Source organism: Balaenoptera physalus (genome assembly GCF_965194825.1).
Source record: "Balaenoptera physalus genome assembly, chromosome: 16".
Classification (NCBI taxonomy): Eukaryota; Metazoa; Chordata; class Mammalia; order Artiodactyla; family Balaenopteridae; genus Balaenoptera; species Balaenoptera physalus.
In genome coordinates this window covers 82,654,271-82,674,138 of record NC_138898.1, presented here as the reverse complement: position 1 = coordinate 82,674,138, position 19,868 = coordinate 82,654,271, and the positions used below count along the sequence as shown (strand labels likewise).

Sequence of the window (19,868 nt, the reverse complement as noted above, 5' to 3'; positions counted from 1 at the left end):
AGTTTTCTTTATAATAACAAAATGAGTGTTTGAACTATTGTTCACTATTCATTGTCTATGTTTTAAGCTTTGGAAAAGAAGAGATCCCTTACCACATTTGGAACAGTACTCATTTATCTACTTACCCAACGTATTGAAGGCCTTCTGGGTGGGTTAGGTATTGTGTGACACCCTCAGAACACAACCCCCAGAACACAGTCTATTTCTAGGAGAATGCTGGTATGGGCAAATTCTATTGTTTGTTGAGAGCTTCACAATAAAGACTCCTTAGTTCAGTTTGTATATTCAGTCTAGTTTACTTTTTTTGGTATTTGGCGCAAGGTGACTTTTAAACTTAAATTGTAAAACAATCTTTGAGGAGTAGGTTTGATATAAGCAAATTTTCATGCTTGTTGGATGTATGCTTTAAAAGGTGCACATACTGTATTTCAAAGCAGTGATTTGTTGTTTATCTTAAATTTACACAATGTTGTAGGTCAATTATATCTCAAAAAAAAGCTGGGAAAAAAAATAAATGGTTAAAAAAAAGCAGTGATTTATTTTGACAACTTTCTTATTATTTTTCCTGTCCCATCAGAAAATAGGTTATTTTATTTAGCAGTATTAAAGCAGTTAGTTGGGAAATTTTCATTTGTCAGACTTGGATTTGGAGAGTTTATAGGTAGATAAATAGGTATTACATATATGTGTATTTTAAAAATAAGTAATTAAATTAAAAATTTTTAAAATTTATTTTATTTTTTGGCTGCGTCAAGTCTTTGTTGCTGTGCGCGGGATTTCTCTAATTGCGGTGAGCAGGGGCTACTCTTTGTGGCAGAGCACAGGCTCTAGGCGCGTGGGCTTCAGTAGTTGTGGCTCGCAGGCTCTAGAGCGCAAGCTCAGTAGTTGTGGCACATGGGCTTAGTTGCTCCGTGGCATGTGGGATCTTCCCAGACCAGGGATCGAGCCTGTGTCCCCTGCGCTGGCAGGTTGATTCTTAACCACTCTGCCACCAGGGAAATCCCTAATTAAATTTAAAGTTAAGTGCTGGGACTTCCCTGGTGGTTCAGTGGCTAAGACTCTGCGCTCCCAATGCAAGGGGCCTGGGTTCAACCCCTGGTCAGGGAATTATTCGATCCCACATGCCGCAACTAAGAGTTCGCATACTGCAACTAAAAATCCCACATGCTGCAACTAAGGATCCCGCATGGATCAACTAAAGGTCCTGCATGCCGCAGTGAAGATCCCGCATGCCTCAACTAAGACCCACGCAGCCAAATAAATAAATAAATATTTAAAAAAAAACAAAATTAAATGCTTACTCAATTTATTGAATGCTTGTGTTAAGCACTCTGTCAAGTACTTAATAGCTTCTGATACCAACCTTGTGAGGTAAGTACACATATTATTGTCATTTTCCGGATTAGTATATTTGGGATTAAAGAATCCCACAGTCAACCATATCTAATATTGGAGCTAGGACTTGAATTCAGAATTTGGCATGATTCCAAAGCTGCTATTCGTAATAGCTTTGCTCTGTTGCCTGCTTTCTGTAAACAATACGTTAAAAAGATAAAGATGGAACTTTTAGGTCACAGTTACTTGATTTTCATTTCCTCTTCCAATTCATACAAAGTTAGAAAAAGAACAAGTGAGCCAGCTTATCAACTACCAAATGTTTTTTAAATCTGAAGTAAGGACAAAGGGGCACATTCTTTGTGTATTGGCAGAGAAAGCTGCTACTTTTAAAAAATCTGCACTGTCAATTTAAAAGTGTAACTTACACATTTGTGAAAAATTTCAAACTAGTGCCAAGAAAAGTTGTGGGTCTTCCTGAATAGTTGATAAGGTGTTTGTTTGTTTCAAAGACAGTGTTTTGGCTGCTGTGACGCTCAGTATTGAACTTGTGTGATCCACCTTTGGGCAGATTCTCTTTCCATGCCTTCATTTTTAAAATTTTATCCTTCTTCCCTTAACCTGGCTTTTTAAAAAAAGATAAAATTTAGCTATTTTTGTTAGCTATCTCAACAGTATTTTGGAAATGGGGTGGAGAGGGTATAAAGTTTTAAGTATAAAAATAAACACACTTGCAGATCACTTCAAATCTTAACCTTTCAAATGTATTTTGTTTCTTCCCGAGAGATCACTTGGTGTTTACTGATAAAATTACCAGCGTTATTTCAGCAGAAAGAAATAAAAATTTTAGTATCTTAAAATGTAAGCATAGCCTGCTATGAAAACTTAAAAGCCTTGACTTTTAAAAATCAATCTTGATCAAAGGTTTGTTTTAGGGATTTCTGATTTTCTTTCTAAATGGTCTCTTTGGCTCTATTTCTGTTTGCTGAGATGTATATGTTAAATATATGTTACCATATTAATATAAATTGTGATACTGTGTATTCTTTTATTAAATATTTGTAAAATGGAACCTCTGACGAAACACCAACCTAATTTATTCCCTTTGAAAATACCTATTAAGCCTATAGAGATAAGCTCTTAGAGATGCGTATTAAAATATTCCTCTGTGTTAATAGGCAAGGAATAAGGAAATTCTGGGAGTTACAGGTCCTAGTGTAGTCTCTGGCAGACTGATCTCATCCAAAATGTTCTGTCCACTTCTGGGACATTGCCTGGACAAACTAGAGAATATCTTGAGAATGGTGCCGCTGAGGAATATTTTGGAAATCATGTTACAGGTAAAGCACGGGACAAACTGGGGATGCTTGGTTTGGAGAAGAGAATTACGGAGCACGATGCATCGACAGGGCTCTTTTGTAGAAGAAGCCTCTTTTCGGAGGCAGCAGTGGCAGAGACAGATTTGTTTGTTGTTTTTAATATTTATTTATTTGGTCGCACCGGGGCTTAGTTGCTTCAGGTGGGCTCCTTAGGTGCGACACGCAGGCTTCTTAGTTGTGGCATGCGAACTCTTGGTTTTGGCATGCATGTGGGGTCTATTTCCCTGACGAAGGATCGAACCCAGGCCCTCTGCATTGGGAGCATGGAGTCTTAACCACGGCACCATCAGGGAAGTCCCTTGAATTTTCTTCTTTATCTAAGATTGTAAGTTTTAAGATTGAAATGGAGAAATGTTTGTTGAAAATAACAAAATAATACCACAAAAAAGAAATAAGACATAAATGGTATAAAAGAAACCAGATCAGTGTTATGGGTCCCCACCCCCCACCTCCCACAGACTGAACAGTCTGACCTGAACCTTAATTTGAAGCAGAAACACGTTGAAAATTTAGAATATTTTAGAAATCAACATAATCAGAAATATTGAGAATCTCAATTTTTTGTTAGAGTGATGACGGCCTGTGTGAAAGTGTTTTAATTTATTTTATTTATCTATTTTTGGCTGCCTTGGGTCTTTGTTGCTGCGCGTGGGCTTTCTCTAGTTGTGGCGAGCCAGGGCTACTCTTCGTTGCAGTGCGTGGGCTTCTCCTTTTGATGGCTTCTCTTGTTGCAGAGCATGGGCTCTAGGTGCGCGGGCTTCAGTAGTTGTGGCACGTGGGCTCAGTAGTCGTGGCTTGGGGGCTCTAGAGTTCAGGCTTTGTAGTTGTGACGCATGGGCTTAGTTGCTTCGTGGCATGTGGGATCTTCCTGGACCAGGGCTCGAACCTGTGCCCCCCTGCATTGGCAGACGGATTCTTAACAACTGCGCCACCAGGAAGGTCCCTGAAAGTGTTTTAGAGTTCTCTTTGACTCATTGTAAAATCTCTTTTTATTTTTTGCTGTTCAGCATTAACGGCAAGGATCAATAAATTAAAAGCAAAAGTGTGGTCAAATAAAAACACTTACATAGAATTAATTATGGGCTTATTTTGAGGTAGAACGGATCAGTACAGTAATGACACAGATAAACCTAATCCCTGAAATGGATCTCCAATAAGAAACACAAGAAGATTTTAAAGAATGGCTGGAGTCTGTTTTCAGAGACATAAAAGAAGGCATTGCTTCTATTAAACAGTAGCTGACAGGATAAAAGATAAAAAGATGAAACAGCAACAGGCCAATTAAGTTCAGCTTTTTTTTTTTTTTTTTAAGTTCAGCTTTAAACTTAAAGGAGAATTAAAATCAAATCAAGGAAACAGAAAATGAAGTCAAAAAAAAGTTCAGAATTGAAGAATTAAGGAAATTGAAAAAAATGGGGAAGAAAATGGAACGGACTCTGGTAGCTATTGTTTTTGTGTACTGGCACACTTTATCAACCCTTTTCTCCTGATAACAGTGTCATGCTTTGCCTTTTAACTGCTTACCATCCTATTCCACATGGTTCTGGCTAGACTGCGAATCACAGTGTATCCCAGGTAATCTTGTTCTGACTAGCCACGTGGGCTTGGGATAGGCTCGTGACACAAATCCCCAGAACTTTTGTGCAAAAAATAGCAGGAAGATATGATAGTCCGCTGCCTCTAGGATCACAGTGTAGGTGTGTGGTAAGCATAAAGATGCATGTGGCCACCATTGTCTTAGGAAAGAAACCCATCTGCTCAAGAAGTGAGGCCTGCAGGGAGGGAATAGAGAGAACTCTAATGATATCTCTTGTGTTCCTCGATCTAGCTGTGTATAGAATCAGTGCAGTGTTTAGACTGGATAGTTAAATAAAACAATAAAAATTCCTTTGTTCACTTGTGGTGGTTTGAATTGGGTATTTGTAACCTTGCAGTGTAAGATAGTTCTGGCTAATTCATAAATTGTTCTTGAAAATAGAAGACTATTTTAAGTAAGGTGTGGTTCCCAGAGTTGGTGGGACTAATAAGAATGTTCTAGAATTATAAAACAAAACTTTTGTAAAAATACCAAAAAGTTGATAAGATAGGAATTTTGAAGAGCTATTATGAGAAGCTAATATTAAAAGGAAAATGGGGGCATTCCCTGGTGGTCCAGTGGCTAGGACGCCTCACTTCCCCTGCAGGGGGCATGGGTTTAACCAGGAACTAAGATCCTGCAAGTCCTGCTGCGCAGGCAAAATTAAAAAAAAAAAAAAAAAGGAAAATAGGAACTAATAGTAGAAGTGGGAAACTCTTTTGCCCTAAGGGCATCTGCCAGTTTCACCATATGAACTTGAGTTTTGAAAACCATGTGAGATGAGAGGCTGAAATCAAAGCCCAGAATCTGCACAAAATTCAGGGGACAGATAGACCCTTCCCCTCAATAAGTTGAGACCTCAAATTGGTTAAGGCTGATTAAGAAATAAGCCAGCTTGCATCCCTATTTGTGGCCTGGGTTAACATCTCTGGGTGATCCGAGGAACCTGAAGAGGAGCCTGAAGCTTCGGGTTACGGTGATCCCAGGCAGGTGTTGTTCCCAGATACCAGGTCTCATATTTAAAAGTGTTTTGATGTAAAACGACCAGCATACAGTAAAAGACAATCAGGCATACATGGGAACGAGAACCGTGAGTATGAGCTAGAACTATGAGAAACATCAGAAATACACCTGCAAAGACTTGAGATTTTTGAATTATCATAGACTGTAAAACAACTACCCGTGCTATGTTTAAAGAAATATGTCGAGCTTGAAAATCTTTAGGGAGTAGGAAACTCTAAATGTGACATGGCAACAAATAGAAATTGTATAAATGAAAATTATAAACAAAATAAAAAACCTGACGGGTGGTTTTAACAACAGAATAAGTACAAGTGAAGAAGGAATTAGTGAAATGGAAGATAAGTCAGAAGAAAGATAAGTCAGGGAGGAAAAATGAGAAAAATTCAGAAGAGGGTAAGAGATTTAAGGATTAGCATACATTTAGTCTGAGTCTCTGTGTAGGATAGGAGATAGACAATGGGACAGAGACAATACCTGTAGAGATAACAGCTGAGAATTTGCCACTACTGAAAGATGACAGTCCTTAGCCCAGTGAATGATAAATGTACTGAATAAGAAGAAATCTACACTACACACACACACACTATACAGAGTGAAACTGTAGAAAACCAGAGACAAAACATCTTAAAAACAGCAGGGGTGAGGATTGGGATTACCTTTAAAAGAGATTCTAGATGACTTCTGAATAGCAACAATGGAAGCCAAAATAAAATGAAGCCAAAAGATAATGAAATAACCTCAGTGTGCTGACAGGAAGTATTTGTCAACCCAGATTCTTATCCTAGTTGAAAGTATCTTTCAAGAATAAAGAATTTTTAGCAAACAATAAGTTTGCCATGAGAAAGAAACTGTAAAGGATTAACTTTAGGCAGAAGGAAAATCTGAGATGCAAGAAAAGAATGAGCAAAGAATTTCATAAATATGTATGTGGTTAAATCAAAATGAAAATTAAATTGTTCGAAACAAATAATATTGCATTAAGAATACAGAATTAAAATACACATACACAAAAGCTGAGTCATTAAGGAGGTATATCCACATAATAATTATCAGAATTCTGACAGTTCATGCAATGTGTATGTAGTCATCATCAGAGGTCAGTTTAGTAATGGGCATAGGACCCTAAGTAGATGAGTCACTCAGGAAGAAATACAGATGATAAAACTATGAGAAGTGTTTCTTTAGTAAGCAAAGAAATTCAGCTGTTTTAGTAGTAATAATAAGGTATTCATAGTGATTAGGTCATAGTTCTCCAATATGTTGGTGAGACTGATGAATTTAGTGTTTTTAAACATTTCTGGTAGCAATGGAAAAATTTTAGCATTATGTATTAAGAGGTATAAAGATTTTCATGCTATATTTCAGTATTTTTAAAATACAGAAATAAAAAGGCAAAAGCCAATTTTATGAAGATGTTGAGAGAAATTGTATGATTCCATTTCGATGGGCTATTATGCAGCTATTTAAATACCTTGTTCTGTAAGAATATGTAACATGACAGGTAGATGATGCTAATTGATCATTAAGGCAAGGTCACTGTACTCATAGTGGGTTAGGCTCTTTGTAATTTTACTAATTTATTCTGAGAATCTGCGTCCCAGATGTCTTGTGTATGCATTTTAACTTTACTATATCATAAAACTGTACTTCTCCGTTCCTTTTCTGTGTTCTTTTTCTCAGGCAGGCTACATTGGTACTCTGTTCTATGGGGATACTCTTGTAGCAATAATCCTTGGAGATTCGGACTTCCCTGGTGGCGCAGTGGTTAGGAATCTGCCTGCCAGTGTGGGGGACTTGGGTTCGAACCCTGGTCCGGTTGGATCCACATGCCGTGGAGCAACTGGGCCCGTGCACCACAAGTACTGAGCCTGCGCTCTGGAACCCGCGTGCCACAACTACTGAAGCCCGCGTGCCTAGAGCCCGTGCTCCGCAACAAGAGAAGCCACTGCAGTGAGAAGGCTGCACACTGCAACGAAGAGTAGCCCCCGCTCGCAGTAACTAGAGAAAGCCCGTGTGCAACAATGGAGACCCAACGCAGCCAAATAAATTAATTAATTAAAAAAAAAAATCCTTGGAGATTGGCAGTGAAGAATGCTCACACAGAGTTGGGATTGGCCTTTGTTTCCTGGCTCATGTTCCTTTAAGTTTATTTTCCATTGATTAGTTCATTCTTTTGCTATAGCTACTACCGTGGTGGCTCAAGAGGTCATGAGAATTTAAAAGTTTACTCAACATAGTTTAATTTGTGATAATGGAAAAGTTCTATATCTGTGATTCTTCACTGCAAAAGTCACTACGTGTGGCTGCTAAACACTTGAACTGTGGCTAAAACTACTGAGGAACTGAATTTTTAATTTTACTTAATCTCGATTAATTTAAATTTAAATAACTACCTGTGGTTATTGGCTACCGTATTGGATAGCACATCTCTAGAGGGATACATACCTTCCAGGGGTTTCCTTGACTGCTGATTTTCTGCCTTGGATTATTGCCTCCTTCCTTACAAAGAGAGATCACCATTTCTCCCCACATCACCCCTCCTTTACCGAGACAGCATCAGAGATAAGACAATGGGGAATAAATACATTGTGGTACAAATCCCAGAAGTCATTTTCTTGTCTAACATTGGGCTCATCTTTTTTTTTAAAGTTAGTTTCCTGTAGTGTGTGTGTGTGTGTGTAATATTTATTTATTCATTTTTATTTTTTTTGGCTGTACTGGATCTTAGTTGCGGCACGCAGGATCTTTGCTGCAGCATGTGGGGTCTTTTTTTTTTTTTTTTTTTTTTTTAACTGTGGCATGCGGACTCTTAGTTGCGGCATGCATGCGGGATCTAGTTCCCCGAACAGGGATCGAACCCGGGCTCCCTGCATTGGGAGTGCAGAGTCTTACCCACTGGACCGCCAGGGAAGTCCCTGGGCTCACCTTCTGAATTGTCTCAGTTAAGTTTTTCTTCCTTCGCTGTGTTTAAAAAGATTAAAAGGGATCTACCATTTTTATATTTACTGTTTTATGGAGGACATGATCATTTTGGTCATTTTCCTTTTTGTTCCAAAGAACTAACTGTCCCATTTTAGGTACTTCAAATTTTTGTTTCATGGTCACTTTATTTTTATTTTATTTTCTTTTATTTTTTGGCCACGCCGCGTGGCATGCGGGATCTTAGTTCCCCGACCAGGGATTGAACCCGGACCCTGGGCAGTGAAAGCGTGGAGTCCTAACCACTGGATCGCCAGGGAGTTCCCCATGATCTTTCTTTTTTTCTTTTTTTAAAAAAAATGTATTTATTTATTTTTGGCTGTGTTGGGTCTTCGTTTCTGTGCGAGGGCTTTCTCCAGTTGCGGCAAGTGGGGGCCACTCTTCATCGCGGTGCGCGGGCCTCTCACTGTCGCGGCCTCTCCCGTTGCAGAGCACAGGCTCCAGATGCGCAGGCTCAGTAGTTGTGGCGCACGGGCCTAGCCGCTCCGCGGCATGTGGGATCTTCCCGGACCGGGACACGAACCCGTGTCCCCTGCACTGGCAGGCGGACTCCCAACCACTGAGCCACCAGGGAAGCCCTCTTTCTTTCTTTTTCTTTCTTCCTTTCTTCCTTTTTCTTTCTTTCTTTCTTTTTTTTTCTTTCTCTCTCTCTTTCTTTTTTTTTTCTTCTTTTCCTTCTTTCTTTTCTTTCTTTCCTTTCTTTCTACCTACCTACCTATCTATCTGTCTATCGCTGCATCCGGTCTCAGTTGTGGCATGTGGGATCTTTCGTTGAGGCGCGTGTGGGCTCTCCGTTGTGGCACGCGGGCTCTAGTTGAGGCCCGCGAGTCACTGGTTGTGGCACGTGGGCTTAGTTGCCCCGCAGTGCGTGGGATCTTAGTTCTCCAACGAGGGATCGAATCCATGTCCACTGAACTGGAAGACTAATTCTTTACCAGTGGACCACCAGGGAAGTCCCCCCATGGTCTTTTTAATTGGGAGACTTCTGAGTTTTGACAGGATAGATATAACATCATATCCTGGTGGTATTTGTTGTTCATTTCTAGTGACACACACACACACACACCCTGGTGATATTTGTTGTTCATTTCTAGTGACACACATGCACACACACACACACACACACACACACCCTGTTTAAATTAAATCAGAAAAAGAGTGCACGGTTCCTGCCCTAGTGGCTTATGAGATGCTATCTCCTTCACAAGTCTTTTTTTCTAGGCTCCCTGGATACTTCGATTTTGCTTTTCTACTCTTACTCTTTCTCCCTCACAGGGTGGTTGTAAATATTAAAAAGGTGACTAACAAAACATGATAGGTATATGTGAGTGTTTATTTTTTGTTTATCTTGCTCTTATTTTAAATTGAGTTATTTTATAGGGTCAGAGGTGAAAGGAACCTTCATGGTAAGTGATTGATTTAGAGTCTCCGTTCATAGAGGAGGAGCCTGAGGGCCGCTGCCCACTGGGGTCCCAGAGCAGGCTGGTGGTCTGGGGAACCCACAACCTGGCTTTCCTGGCTCCTGCTTCTGTGAGGACCAGCCCGTCATGCCTCATGCCCTGTAAGCTTGCGTCACCACCCTGACCTCGTGTGTCCTCTGGTGTTCACTGTTAATGCCACTGTGTGATGGCAGTTTCTGGCAAAGGGAACAGGAGAGGATGCAGTCACCGGGTTAGGGGTGCAGGGAATGTTCCATGAACAGTGTTGACTAAGGACTATCCAGGGAAATGACCTCTTGGGGCAGGCAAAGAACAGTTCAGTGAATTTCTGTTGTAATCCAGATACAGCCATTTCTAGAGAGCAGAAAGCCCCAAACAAAATGCATCCTTCCCCATCAAGCCTGACTGGACTTGGTCACCTCCAGGGTTCTTACCATCAAAATGTACTAAGCTGCTCTTGAAAAGTTCTGGTAATGGAATAGGATTTCTCATCGCCTGTGGCATCCCCACAGGCTGTTGGTATGGTGTCCCTCCCATTTCTTATCACACACTGAATGTGATTGACATCATAGCAGATCTGTGGCAATTGAGGGTGAGAAGTGGAAATAGCAGTAGGCAGAAAGTTGTCCTAGTGTTAATGTTCTGCCTGGGATAGTGGCTATACGACCTTGACAAATCATTGCATTTGTAAAATGAGAGCACATCTTTTTCTCCTGCCAGAGAATTAAAGGAAAAGTGAGATTATTAAGATATATTATGAACTTTCAGAAATAATGATAGTATATTCTAAGTGAAGGTTATTAGGGAAAAATATTACGCCTTGTTGTCCATTTTGACTGAGCCACATTTTACTATAAGTTTACTTAAAACTTATTTATCCAAGAGAAGAGAACAGGACCTAGGCTGTTACGGAAAATAATTTCTATCATCTAACCATTCTCCGGCTTGATACTGCCTTTTCTGTTTTGGGAAACAAAATTCTTTTTGTTAACAGGTATGGGGATGTGTCAATTTTTTATTATAAAATTTTATTTCCTAAGTATGTGTACTTCATTAGTTTTTGATGCCCAAATCTAGCCTAGCAGTTAATTCACATGCTAACAGATGGTGGAGCTAGATCACAGTTTTTAATAATAGGGAAATCATCCTCTTTTTTTTAAAAATTGAAATTTAGTTGATTTACAATACTATATTAATTTCAGGTGTACAACATAGTGATTCAATATTTTTATAGCTTGTACTCCATTTAAAGTTATTATAAAATATTGACAATATTCTCCTGTGCTGTACAATATATCCTTGTAGCTTATTTATTTACTATAGTAGTTGGTACCTTATAATCCCTTATCCGTATCTTGCCCCTCCTCCCTTCCCTGATGATCCTCTTTAATAATAGGGAAAAGATTTACATACATTTTTAGCCAAAACAACTTTTCATGCTAGCAGCACAGCATGTTCTCTAATATTGGGCCTTCAGTTAAGGAACACCCAGGTGTCTTTAGTAAATTAACTTATATACACAGATTTATTTTTAGAATTTCTATTTATGCTTCCAGTCATTAATTTTTCAGTCATCCTTTCGTATTAGTTTCATTTGATTATTTGGTCTCTTGCTAAAACCTAGAATTAACCAAATTGAAAAGGGGTACTTTTTAATAGGCATCTAATTTGCATGCTATTTATAGAAAGACAGTTCTTTTAGTATTAGAATTTTTAAAACTTTGCTTTAGGTTTTGGCTTCTTAGAATGTCTTTATGGGATGTATTTTCGCCTTTTAATTTTTAAATTTTGATGAAATATATATGACATAAAATTTACCATTTTAACATGTACAGTTCCCCTGGCATTGAGTACATTCACATTGTGGGGTTTTTTTTATTCTATTAAGAAAATTTTTTTATACATCTTTATTGGAGTATAATTGCTTCACAATGCAGTGTTAGTTTCTGTTGTACAACAAAGTGAATCAGGCATATGCATACATATGTCCCCATATCCCCTCCCTCTTGAGCCTCCCTCCCACCCTCCCTGTCCCACCCCTCTAGGTCATCGAAAGCACCGAGCAGATCTCCCTGTGCTATGCTGCTGCTTCCCACTAGCTAGCTGTTTTACATTTGGTAGTGTATATACGTCAATGCTACTCTCACTTCACCCCAGCTTCCCCCCTACCCCTTGTCCTCAAGTCTGTTCTCTACGTCTGCGTCTTTATTCCTGCCCTGCCACTAGGTTCATCAGTATCATTTTTTTTAGACTCCATATATATGCGTTAGCGTCCGGTATTTGTTTTTCTCTTTCTGACTTCACTCTGTATGACAGACTCTAGGTCCATCCACCTCACTACAAGTAATTCAATTGCGTTTCTTTTTATATCTGAGTAATATTCCATTGTATATATATGCAGTATCTTCTTTATCCATTCATCTGTCAGTGGGCGTTTAGGTTGTTTCCATGTCCTGGCCACCATAAATCGTGCTGCAGTGAACATTGTGGTACATGTCTCTTTTTGACATTCACATTGTTGTGTGACCATCATCACTATCTATCTCCAGAACTTTCTTGTCATCCCAAACTAAAACTCTGTATGCGTTAAATAATAAATTGTCATTGCTCCCTCCCTCTAGACCCTGGCAACCATCATTCTACTTTCTGTCTCTGTGAATTTGATTATTATAGGTAATTTCATGTGAGTGGATCACACATTTATCCATTTGTGTCTGGATTATCTCACTTAGAATAATATTTGTAAGGTTCATCTATATTGTGGTGTGTATCAGAACTTCATTCCTTTTTAAGGCTGACTTACATTCCATTGTATGGATAATATCATATTTTGTTTATTCATCTGACAGTGGACACTTTGGTTTCCACCTTTTGGCTGTTACGAATAATGCTGCTGTGAACATGAGTGTACAAATATCTGTTCAAGTCCCTGCTTTCAGTTCTCTTGAGTATATACCCGGAAGTGGAATTGCTGCATCATGGTAATTCTGTTTAATTTTTTAGAGAACTACCAAACTGTTTTCCACAGTGGATGTACCATTTTACACTCCTAAGAGCAATGCACAGGGGTTCTCATTTCTCCACATCCTTGCCAGCACTTACTGTTGAATGGTTTTTGTGTTTGTATTTTCATAGTGCTTGAAATTCAGCTGAGCCTCTTTGCTGATGCAAAAGTATCAGTGTTTTCTAAAGAGAATGTATTATAAAGGAATCTTAGCTCTTATTTGTCCTGCAACGTATTTCCTTCTTAATAAGAAAGGAGGAATTCTCTTCACCCAGCCTTAGTCTACTTAACCCACTCTTCAGTAATCAGTGTGCGCATGGGAGAAAGGGGAGGTTGTGTCTGTTTCCTGTGTGGAACTGTGAGAAACTATCACTGGACTGTGAAGTGCAGCACCTCTTCCTCATTGGGAAATTTTTTAACTGGTTCTGAGTGACACCTAAATTTATTTTGGGAGGTGATGCTGACCTAGTTTTATGGAACTAAAACTAGATGGAAAGTTGGGGGATAGATTCTCTATCTTACAGGATAATAGGAGTTTGGGGCAAATATTGATAGATTACTTGGTTTTTAAGTCTTATTTTTTCTCTTAAGCAAGAAAACTGTAAATTAGGCAATTTATGGCGGACCCTCACAGCTCTAAACATATGTTGAGCAAGACACTGAATTTCTACCACTCACTTTCCTAATACTTCTCTTTCCTAGGGATCATGGCCCAAGTAGCAATGTCTACCCTGCCCGTCGAAGATGAGGAGTCTTCGGAGAGCAGGATGGTGGTGACATTCCTTATGTCTGCTCTTGAGTCCATGGTGAGATGGCTTTGCAGTTCTATAAAGTTTTCCATAGTTGAATAAAATTGGGCTTGTGAATGAGATTGAGTTGTTTTTGGAAAACATACGCTGTGTCTTTTATTTTTAATAAATACACATTTTTTTTGCTTGAGTGATAGTTATGGATTTAAGCCTTTCAAATTTTATTGCATGTTTCAGAATGTTCTTAACTTATCCGGATGTGTAATTTTTTACATTTAATTTCAATTTTTTACCTCCCAGTATCATAGGCAATCCTTTGTTTTGCAAGCATTAACTTTGAATTTAAGTGTAATATTTGAAGTTACTCAGAATGAGTTTGTATATTATAGTGTGGTGCTGGTGTCTTATTGTATCTATGTAAAGAACATTACCACAATTTTGGGTCATAAGAGCATATTCACTATTTTACATCTATTCTTTATTTTGTGTGCTGTGCTTCATAATTGTCTGAATTCTGTGACCTTCTACCCAATATGTAGTGTGTTAACTCTTTATTTTTAAAAAACTTGTACACATAATTGCAAAATATTAAGTAGTATTCTTTTGCTGTACTTTTATATTACTATCATGGTAGTAATACAGTTTGCTTATTTTGTTTTTCTTAATATGTATTTGAACTCATAGATTTAAGAAACATCAGACTTAAGTATTTTCTGACACAATGAAGTTATATATTCTAAGCAGGAGGATGCTGTGTATTTCCTGTCTTAAGCATTGACTAGTATTATATAGCATTTAACCTCACAGTTCTCAATATGACATAGTTCATGGAATCTTTTTTGTTTTACCATTAGGGCATTTTTTTTCTTCTTTCTGCTGTATAAGAATTAAAAAAATTATCTCCTTAAAGAAAGAAATTTTAGAATGGTTAGTGGCTATATATACTATTACTTTTTTTTTTTTTTTTAAGTATTTATTTATTTGGCTGCACCAAGTCTTAATTTCATCATGCGGGCTCTTAGTTGCGGCATGTGGGATCTAGTTCCCCGACCAGGGATCGAACCCAGGCCCCCTGCATTGGGATCATGGAGTCTTAACCACTGGACCACCAGGGAAGTCCCTACTATTACTTTCTTTTCTTTTTTTTTTCCTACTATTACTTTCTGACTGTCACTTATTTCTCGCTTTTGGTCATAAAGTTAGCCAAAATTTGTGGCTGTAACGTTAAATAATTTAGAGATTAAATCCTATTCTGTTGATATTAAATAATTTTCTTTAATACTACTCTCTATGTAGAATGAAATAGGGTCACATAGGACCCATTCCCTTCCTTAGAATGTCTTTATAGTTTTCTCATATTTGGCAGAAGTAAGAGGATCTCTCCTCCTGTTCCCAGTTGTATACTGTGAAGTATAATTTATAGGTGTATAGGTCGGCTTCATCCTTCTTCCTTTGGCCCATAGATTTCTTTGATCTAATCCTTAGACAGTACATGAATCTTGCTTTACTATTTCCTAAATACTGCCTTTGGAGACAGGGTTGTCCAACTAAGAGTGTGGATAGTGCAGCAAGAATGCACCCTCATTTATCACAAGGTAAGTAAATAATAGTTCCTTACAGGTGAGCAGCCATGGTACATCTCATAGATATGTACCATATAACACATCATAGAAATGTCATATAACAAAATTACAGTACAGCACTGTTCACTGTACTGGGAACGATTGTCGGCTCACCTCGGTCACAAGTTCTCTACTGTGGCTTTATTACAGTTCAAAAGATTTCTGATCGTGACAGGAGGTATAAAATTATTTATTTGAGATACTGTTTTTTTTTTTTTTTAAAGATTTATTGATTTGATTGATTGATCGCTATGTTGAGTCTTCGTTTCTGTGCTAGGGCTTTCTCTAGTTGCGGCGAGCGGGGGCCACTCTTCATCGCGGTGCGCTGGCCTCTCACTGTCGCGGCCTCTCTTGTTATGGAGCACAGGCTCCAGACGCGCAGGCTCAGTAGTTGTGGCTCACGGGCCCAGTTGCTCCGCGGCATGTGGGATCTTCCCAGACCAGGGCTCGAACCCGTGTCCCCTGCATTAGCAGGCAGATTCTCAACCACTGCGCCACCAGGGGAGCCCCTGAGATACTGTTTTTAAGTGATATTATTCAAGTAATTTCCATTTAAGAAATTAGAAGGTGGTAATTGTACAAATCAAAAACAAATGGAGGGGGCTTCCCTGGCGGCACAGTGGTTAAGAATCCGCCTGCCAATGCAGGGGACACAGGTTCGAGCCCTGGTCCGGGAAGATCCCACATGCCGCGGAGCAGCTAAGCCCGTGTGCCACAACTACTGAAGCCCGCATGCCTTAGAGCCAGTGCTCCGCAACAAGAGAAGCCACCGCAATGAGAAGCCCATGCACCGCAATGAAGAGTAGCCCCTGCTCACCTCAACTAGAGAAAGCCCGCACACAGCAACCAAGACCCAACCCAGCCAAAAATAAATAAATAAAATAAATAAATTTAAAAAATAAAAAACAAATCGAGGAAGCTGTAGTTTTCAACAAATGATGCTGAGAACATAGGTTCTTTGGGGGAAGAAAGTCTTTATTGTGTGTCAAGTTAAACTCTAGATGAGTAAAAATTTTAAAAAATTGTCATATTAAGATAAACTAAAAAAACCAGAAGAAAATATGTATAATTACGTATTTAATTCCATAAACAGCTTTTCTATGCCTAAAATCAGTGAGGCACTGTTATGCATTAATAGGGAAACACTTAACATAGTAGAAAAATAAGCTAAAGTTAGCCTAATTTACAAAAAACTGTCCAAGGTACAATACTCGATTTTATTTATTTTTATTTTTGGCTGCGTTGGGTCTTTGTTGCTGCACACAGGCTTTCTCTAGTCTTGGCGAGCGGGGGCTACTCTTCGTTGCAGTGTGCGGGCTTCTCATTGCAGTGGCTTCTCTTGTTGCAGAGCATGGGCTCTAGGCACGTGGGCTTCAGTAGTTGTGGCACGCGGGCTCAGTAGTTGTGGCTCACAGGCTCTAGAGCGCAGGCTCAGTAGTTGTGGTGCACGGGCTTAGTTGCTCCGCGGCTTGTGGGATCTTCCCAGACCAGGGCTCGAACCTGTGTCCCCTGCACTGGCAGGTGGATTCTTAACTACTGCGCCACCAGGGAAGTCCTAAAGTACCCTTTTTAAATGGTTCTGGGAAAGTTGCACAATAACATTTGCTAGGATATTGTGAGTTAGCTCTTCTAGAAGTGCAGATGGGATTATCAACTGATAGAACCTTCTTAGAAAGCAATTTTTAGTAGGTTTTGAGAACCTTAAAAGTATTTACTTTCAGAGTCAGAGTTTTTTGACTATGTTGTTTTCATGTCTCTGACTCTGTTCTGAGACAGTCACTCAAGATACACGTAAATATTTTGTTCCCAGATGAGCATTTCATTGTTATTCTTAGGAGTGATACTTAGAATCAGCAATGTTTTCAATGAGGTTTGCACTAAATGAATTATTGTTTATCCATAAAATGGAATGGATGGTATATACTCTATTAAAAGTGTAAAGAATATTTAATCTCATAGGAATATATTCAGTAAAAGTATACTCTTCTAAATGGGATTCCTGGTGTATACATATGGAGATACTTCTGGAGGTGGGATTATGTGATGGAAGTTGTAGTGTGGCTTCCAGACCCCAGCTCCCCCATTCAGGACTGATGGCACTAATCCCCCAGTTTCTGTGAGTGTCAGAGGCTCCCTTGCCCAGGGTCTTTCCCCTTCCTTGGGGAGGCCCATCCCAGCTCCAGAATTTCTGTGGTGCGTCTGTGGCAGCTGTTGATTCCCCCTCTGCGGAATCCTGCCCCCTCACAGCACACAGCTGTTGTCATTGGGAGTGCTCGCCAGTAAGCCTGTGTGCAAATCTGAGTCTCTTTCTTGGATATTTGACCTATAACAGATTACAAAGGATTTCTACCTTTTTTCTTATAAATTGTGTGATTTCTTCTGTTTAGAATCAGGGTTGTTGGAACTTCCCTGGTCGTCCAGTGGGTAAGACTCCATGCTCCCAATGGAGGTGGCCTGGGTTCGATCCCTGGTCGGGGAACTAGATCCCGCACGCATGCCACAACTAAGAAGCCCCGCGTACCGCAACTAAAAGCCCTCATGCTGCAACTAAAAGATCCTGGATGCTGCAACAAAGATCCTGCGTGCCGCAACTAAGACCCGGTGCAGCCACAATAAATAAATAAATAAATATCAAAAAATAAAATAAAATAAAATCAGGGTTGTAAACTATCTGTTAGAAAGAGAGGTCCCTTAAAAAAAAATGGGGGGCTTCCCTGGTGGCGCAGTGGTTGAGAATCTGCCTGCCAATGCAGGGGACACGGGTTCGAGCCCTGGTCTGGGAAGATCCCACATGCCACGGAGCAACTGGGCCCGTGAGCCACAATTACTGAGCCTGCGTGTCTGGAGCCTGTGCTCCGCAACAAGAGAGGCCGCGACAGTGAGAGGCCCGCGCACCGCGATGAAGAGTGGTCCCCGCTTGCCACAACTAGAGAAAGCCCTCGCACAGAAACGAAGACTCAACACAGTCATAAATAAATAAATAAATAAATAAAAGAACGTGAATTTCTTTAAAAAAAAAAAAAAAATGGGGACTCTGTTGTGTATATGATAACTTAAGGCCAAAATTAGAAACTTCACCTCATCCACGTTAGGTATTAAGGCAGGTCAAGTGATAAGATTTTTTATTCATCCAGCAGAAACAGTGCTTTTAAACATCTGTATATAACATAAGATTTGCTATTTGTGTATTTCAGTGTAAAGAACTGGCCAAGTCCAAGGCAGAAGTGGCCTGCATCGCAGTGTATGAAACAGACGTATTTGTTGTTGGAACAGAGAGAGGACGTGCTTTTGTCAACACCAGAAAGGATTTTCAGAAAGATTTCGTAAAATACTGTAAGTATTGTATTTTTATCTTCAGTATTTCATAAATATTAAACCTAAATATTTATGGATAACACATCGTATTTTCTTCTAAAGCTGAATGAGATTTATACCCAGAAAAGACTTTATGAAGTCCATGGAGACATTTCAGAATGCTCAAAAGTGAATCACTGACATGGTAACATATTAGGGGAAATACTGAAGAGCTTAAGAAAAATGGTAAATGTTTATTGTACTGTGCTCCTTGCTTGACATTACTCTGGATTAGTGAAACATGTTACAAGGTAGAGAAATGTCAAACTGATTAAAATTTCTTATTCAGATAAGCAGGTCTTTCCCTGATAGATGTTTGGTGCGTTGGGAAAAAAAAAAAGTTTTTCTCTGTGCATTAAATTTGAGTAAGCATGAAGCAAAGTTAAACAGGTCTTCCTGACTCCCTCAGTGGAATCATCTCATCCTCTGTCCTCAGTCAGTTCTGTGATCCTCCAGCAGGAGTTCATCCAAGTAGTGTACTTATTTGATACCAGAACAAATGCAGTAGAGAAATTTACTGTAGGGTGTTAATACCTAGGACCTCTGACAGTGTGACAGTTTTCGTATCTGTGTTTAACCTAACACTCTCCATAGGTTTTATGTTAACTCAGTGATACAGCATTTTCTTAAACATGTCTATCAGCATATAATATGTATGTCTTTAAGATCCAAACTTAAATTTCCATTATCCAGTTAGATCCAATTCATGATGCAACAAGCAGATAATGGGTGAATAAAAATAGTTTACTTAATTCATTAATTTCAATTCTCAATTGTATTTTTAAAAAACATCCCCTCCACTGTAAAACATCCCCCCCCCCCCGTATAATCTTTTAAGCTTTATGGTAGCAATCTATTTAAATTTTTTCCATTATTTCTTATCATTTTGAGAATGTTTAAGACTTTGATTATGTTTATGTGTTTAAATTTATATTAATAATGTTGCTTTGATTATGTGTATATCAGTTGCCATCTGTCCTATGAATACTGTAATCCAACTGGCAGCTGTGTTTACATTTCCGTTCTCTATACTGTCTTGCTAATGTGGTTCTTCAGTGGTTAGAACTAAGCATTAGGGGAATTGTCCTCAGTTGCAAATTGTAGTCCCTGCCTATTAGTATTCATACTTTTTTTTGTTACCAATAATTTGATGCCACAGAGAATAATCTTTGGATATAATTCTTAAGTTCCTAATATTTGTTTCTATAAATTATTCTGCAGACAAGGATCAATAGTTGTCTTCTGAAACCAAAACAATAGGTGTATGAGTCAGTTTTGTTTTTTAAAATTTATTTATTTATTTATTTTTGGCTGCGTTGCGTCTTCGTTGCTGCGCGCAGGCTTTCTCTAGTTGTGGTGGGGGGGGCTACGCTTCTCGTTGCAGTGGCTTCTCTTGTTGTGGAGCATG

The 19,868-nt window shown here is 39.1% G+C and overlaps 1 protein-coding gene and 1 long non-coding RNA gene across 12 annotated transcripts in view; one reads left to right on the top strand and one right to left on the bottom strand.

Annotated features, from left to right (window-relative positions):
• GTF2I (general transcription factor IIi) overlaps window positions 1-19,868 on the top strand; it is a 143,865-nt gene that overhangs the window by 54,494 nt on the left and 69,503 nt on the right. For all 11 annotated transcript variants that reach the window (XM_082432296.1, XM_082432289.1, XM_082432286.1 and 8 more), the window contains exons 2-3: window positions 13,438-13,541; window positions 18,301-18,439. In XM_082432296.1, coding sequence (XP_082288422.1) covers window positions 13,443-13,541; window positions 18,301-18,439 — 238 coding nt within the window. In that variant the 5' untranslated portion in view covers window positions 13,438-13,442. The remainder of the gene's footprint in view (window positions 1-13,437; window positions 13,542-18,300; window positions 18,440-19,868) is intronic.
• Window positions 15,617-18,293, bottom strand: LOC309646289. The gene is made up of 2 exons (XR_014255254.1): window positions 18,140-18,293; window positions 15,617-17,815 (listed from the first exon to the last, which is right to left on the bottom strand). It is a non-coding gene; the product is annotated as an uncharacterized lncRNA (long non-coding RNA).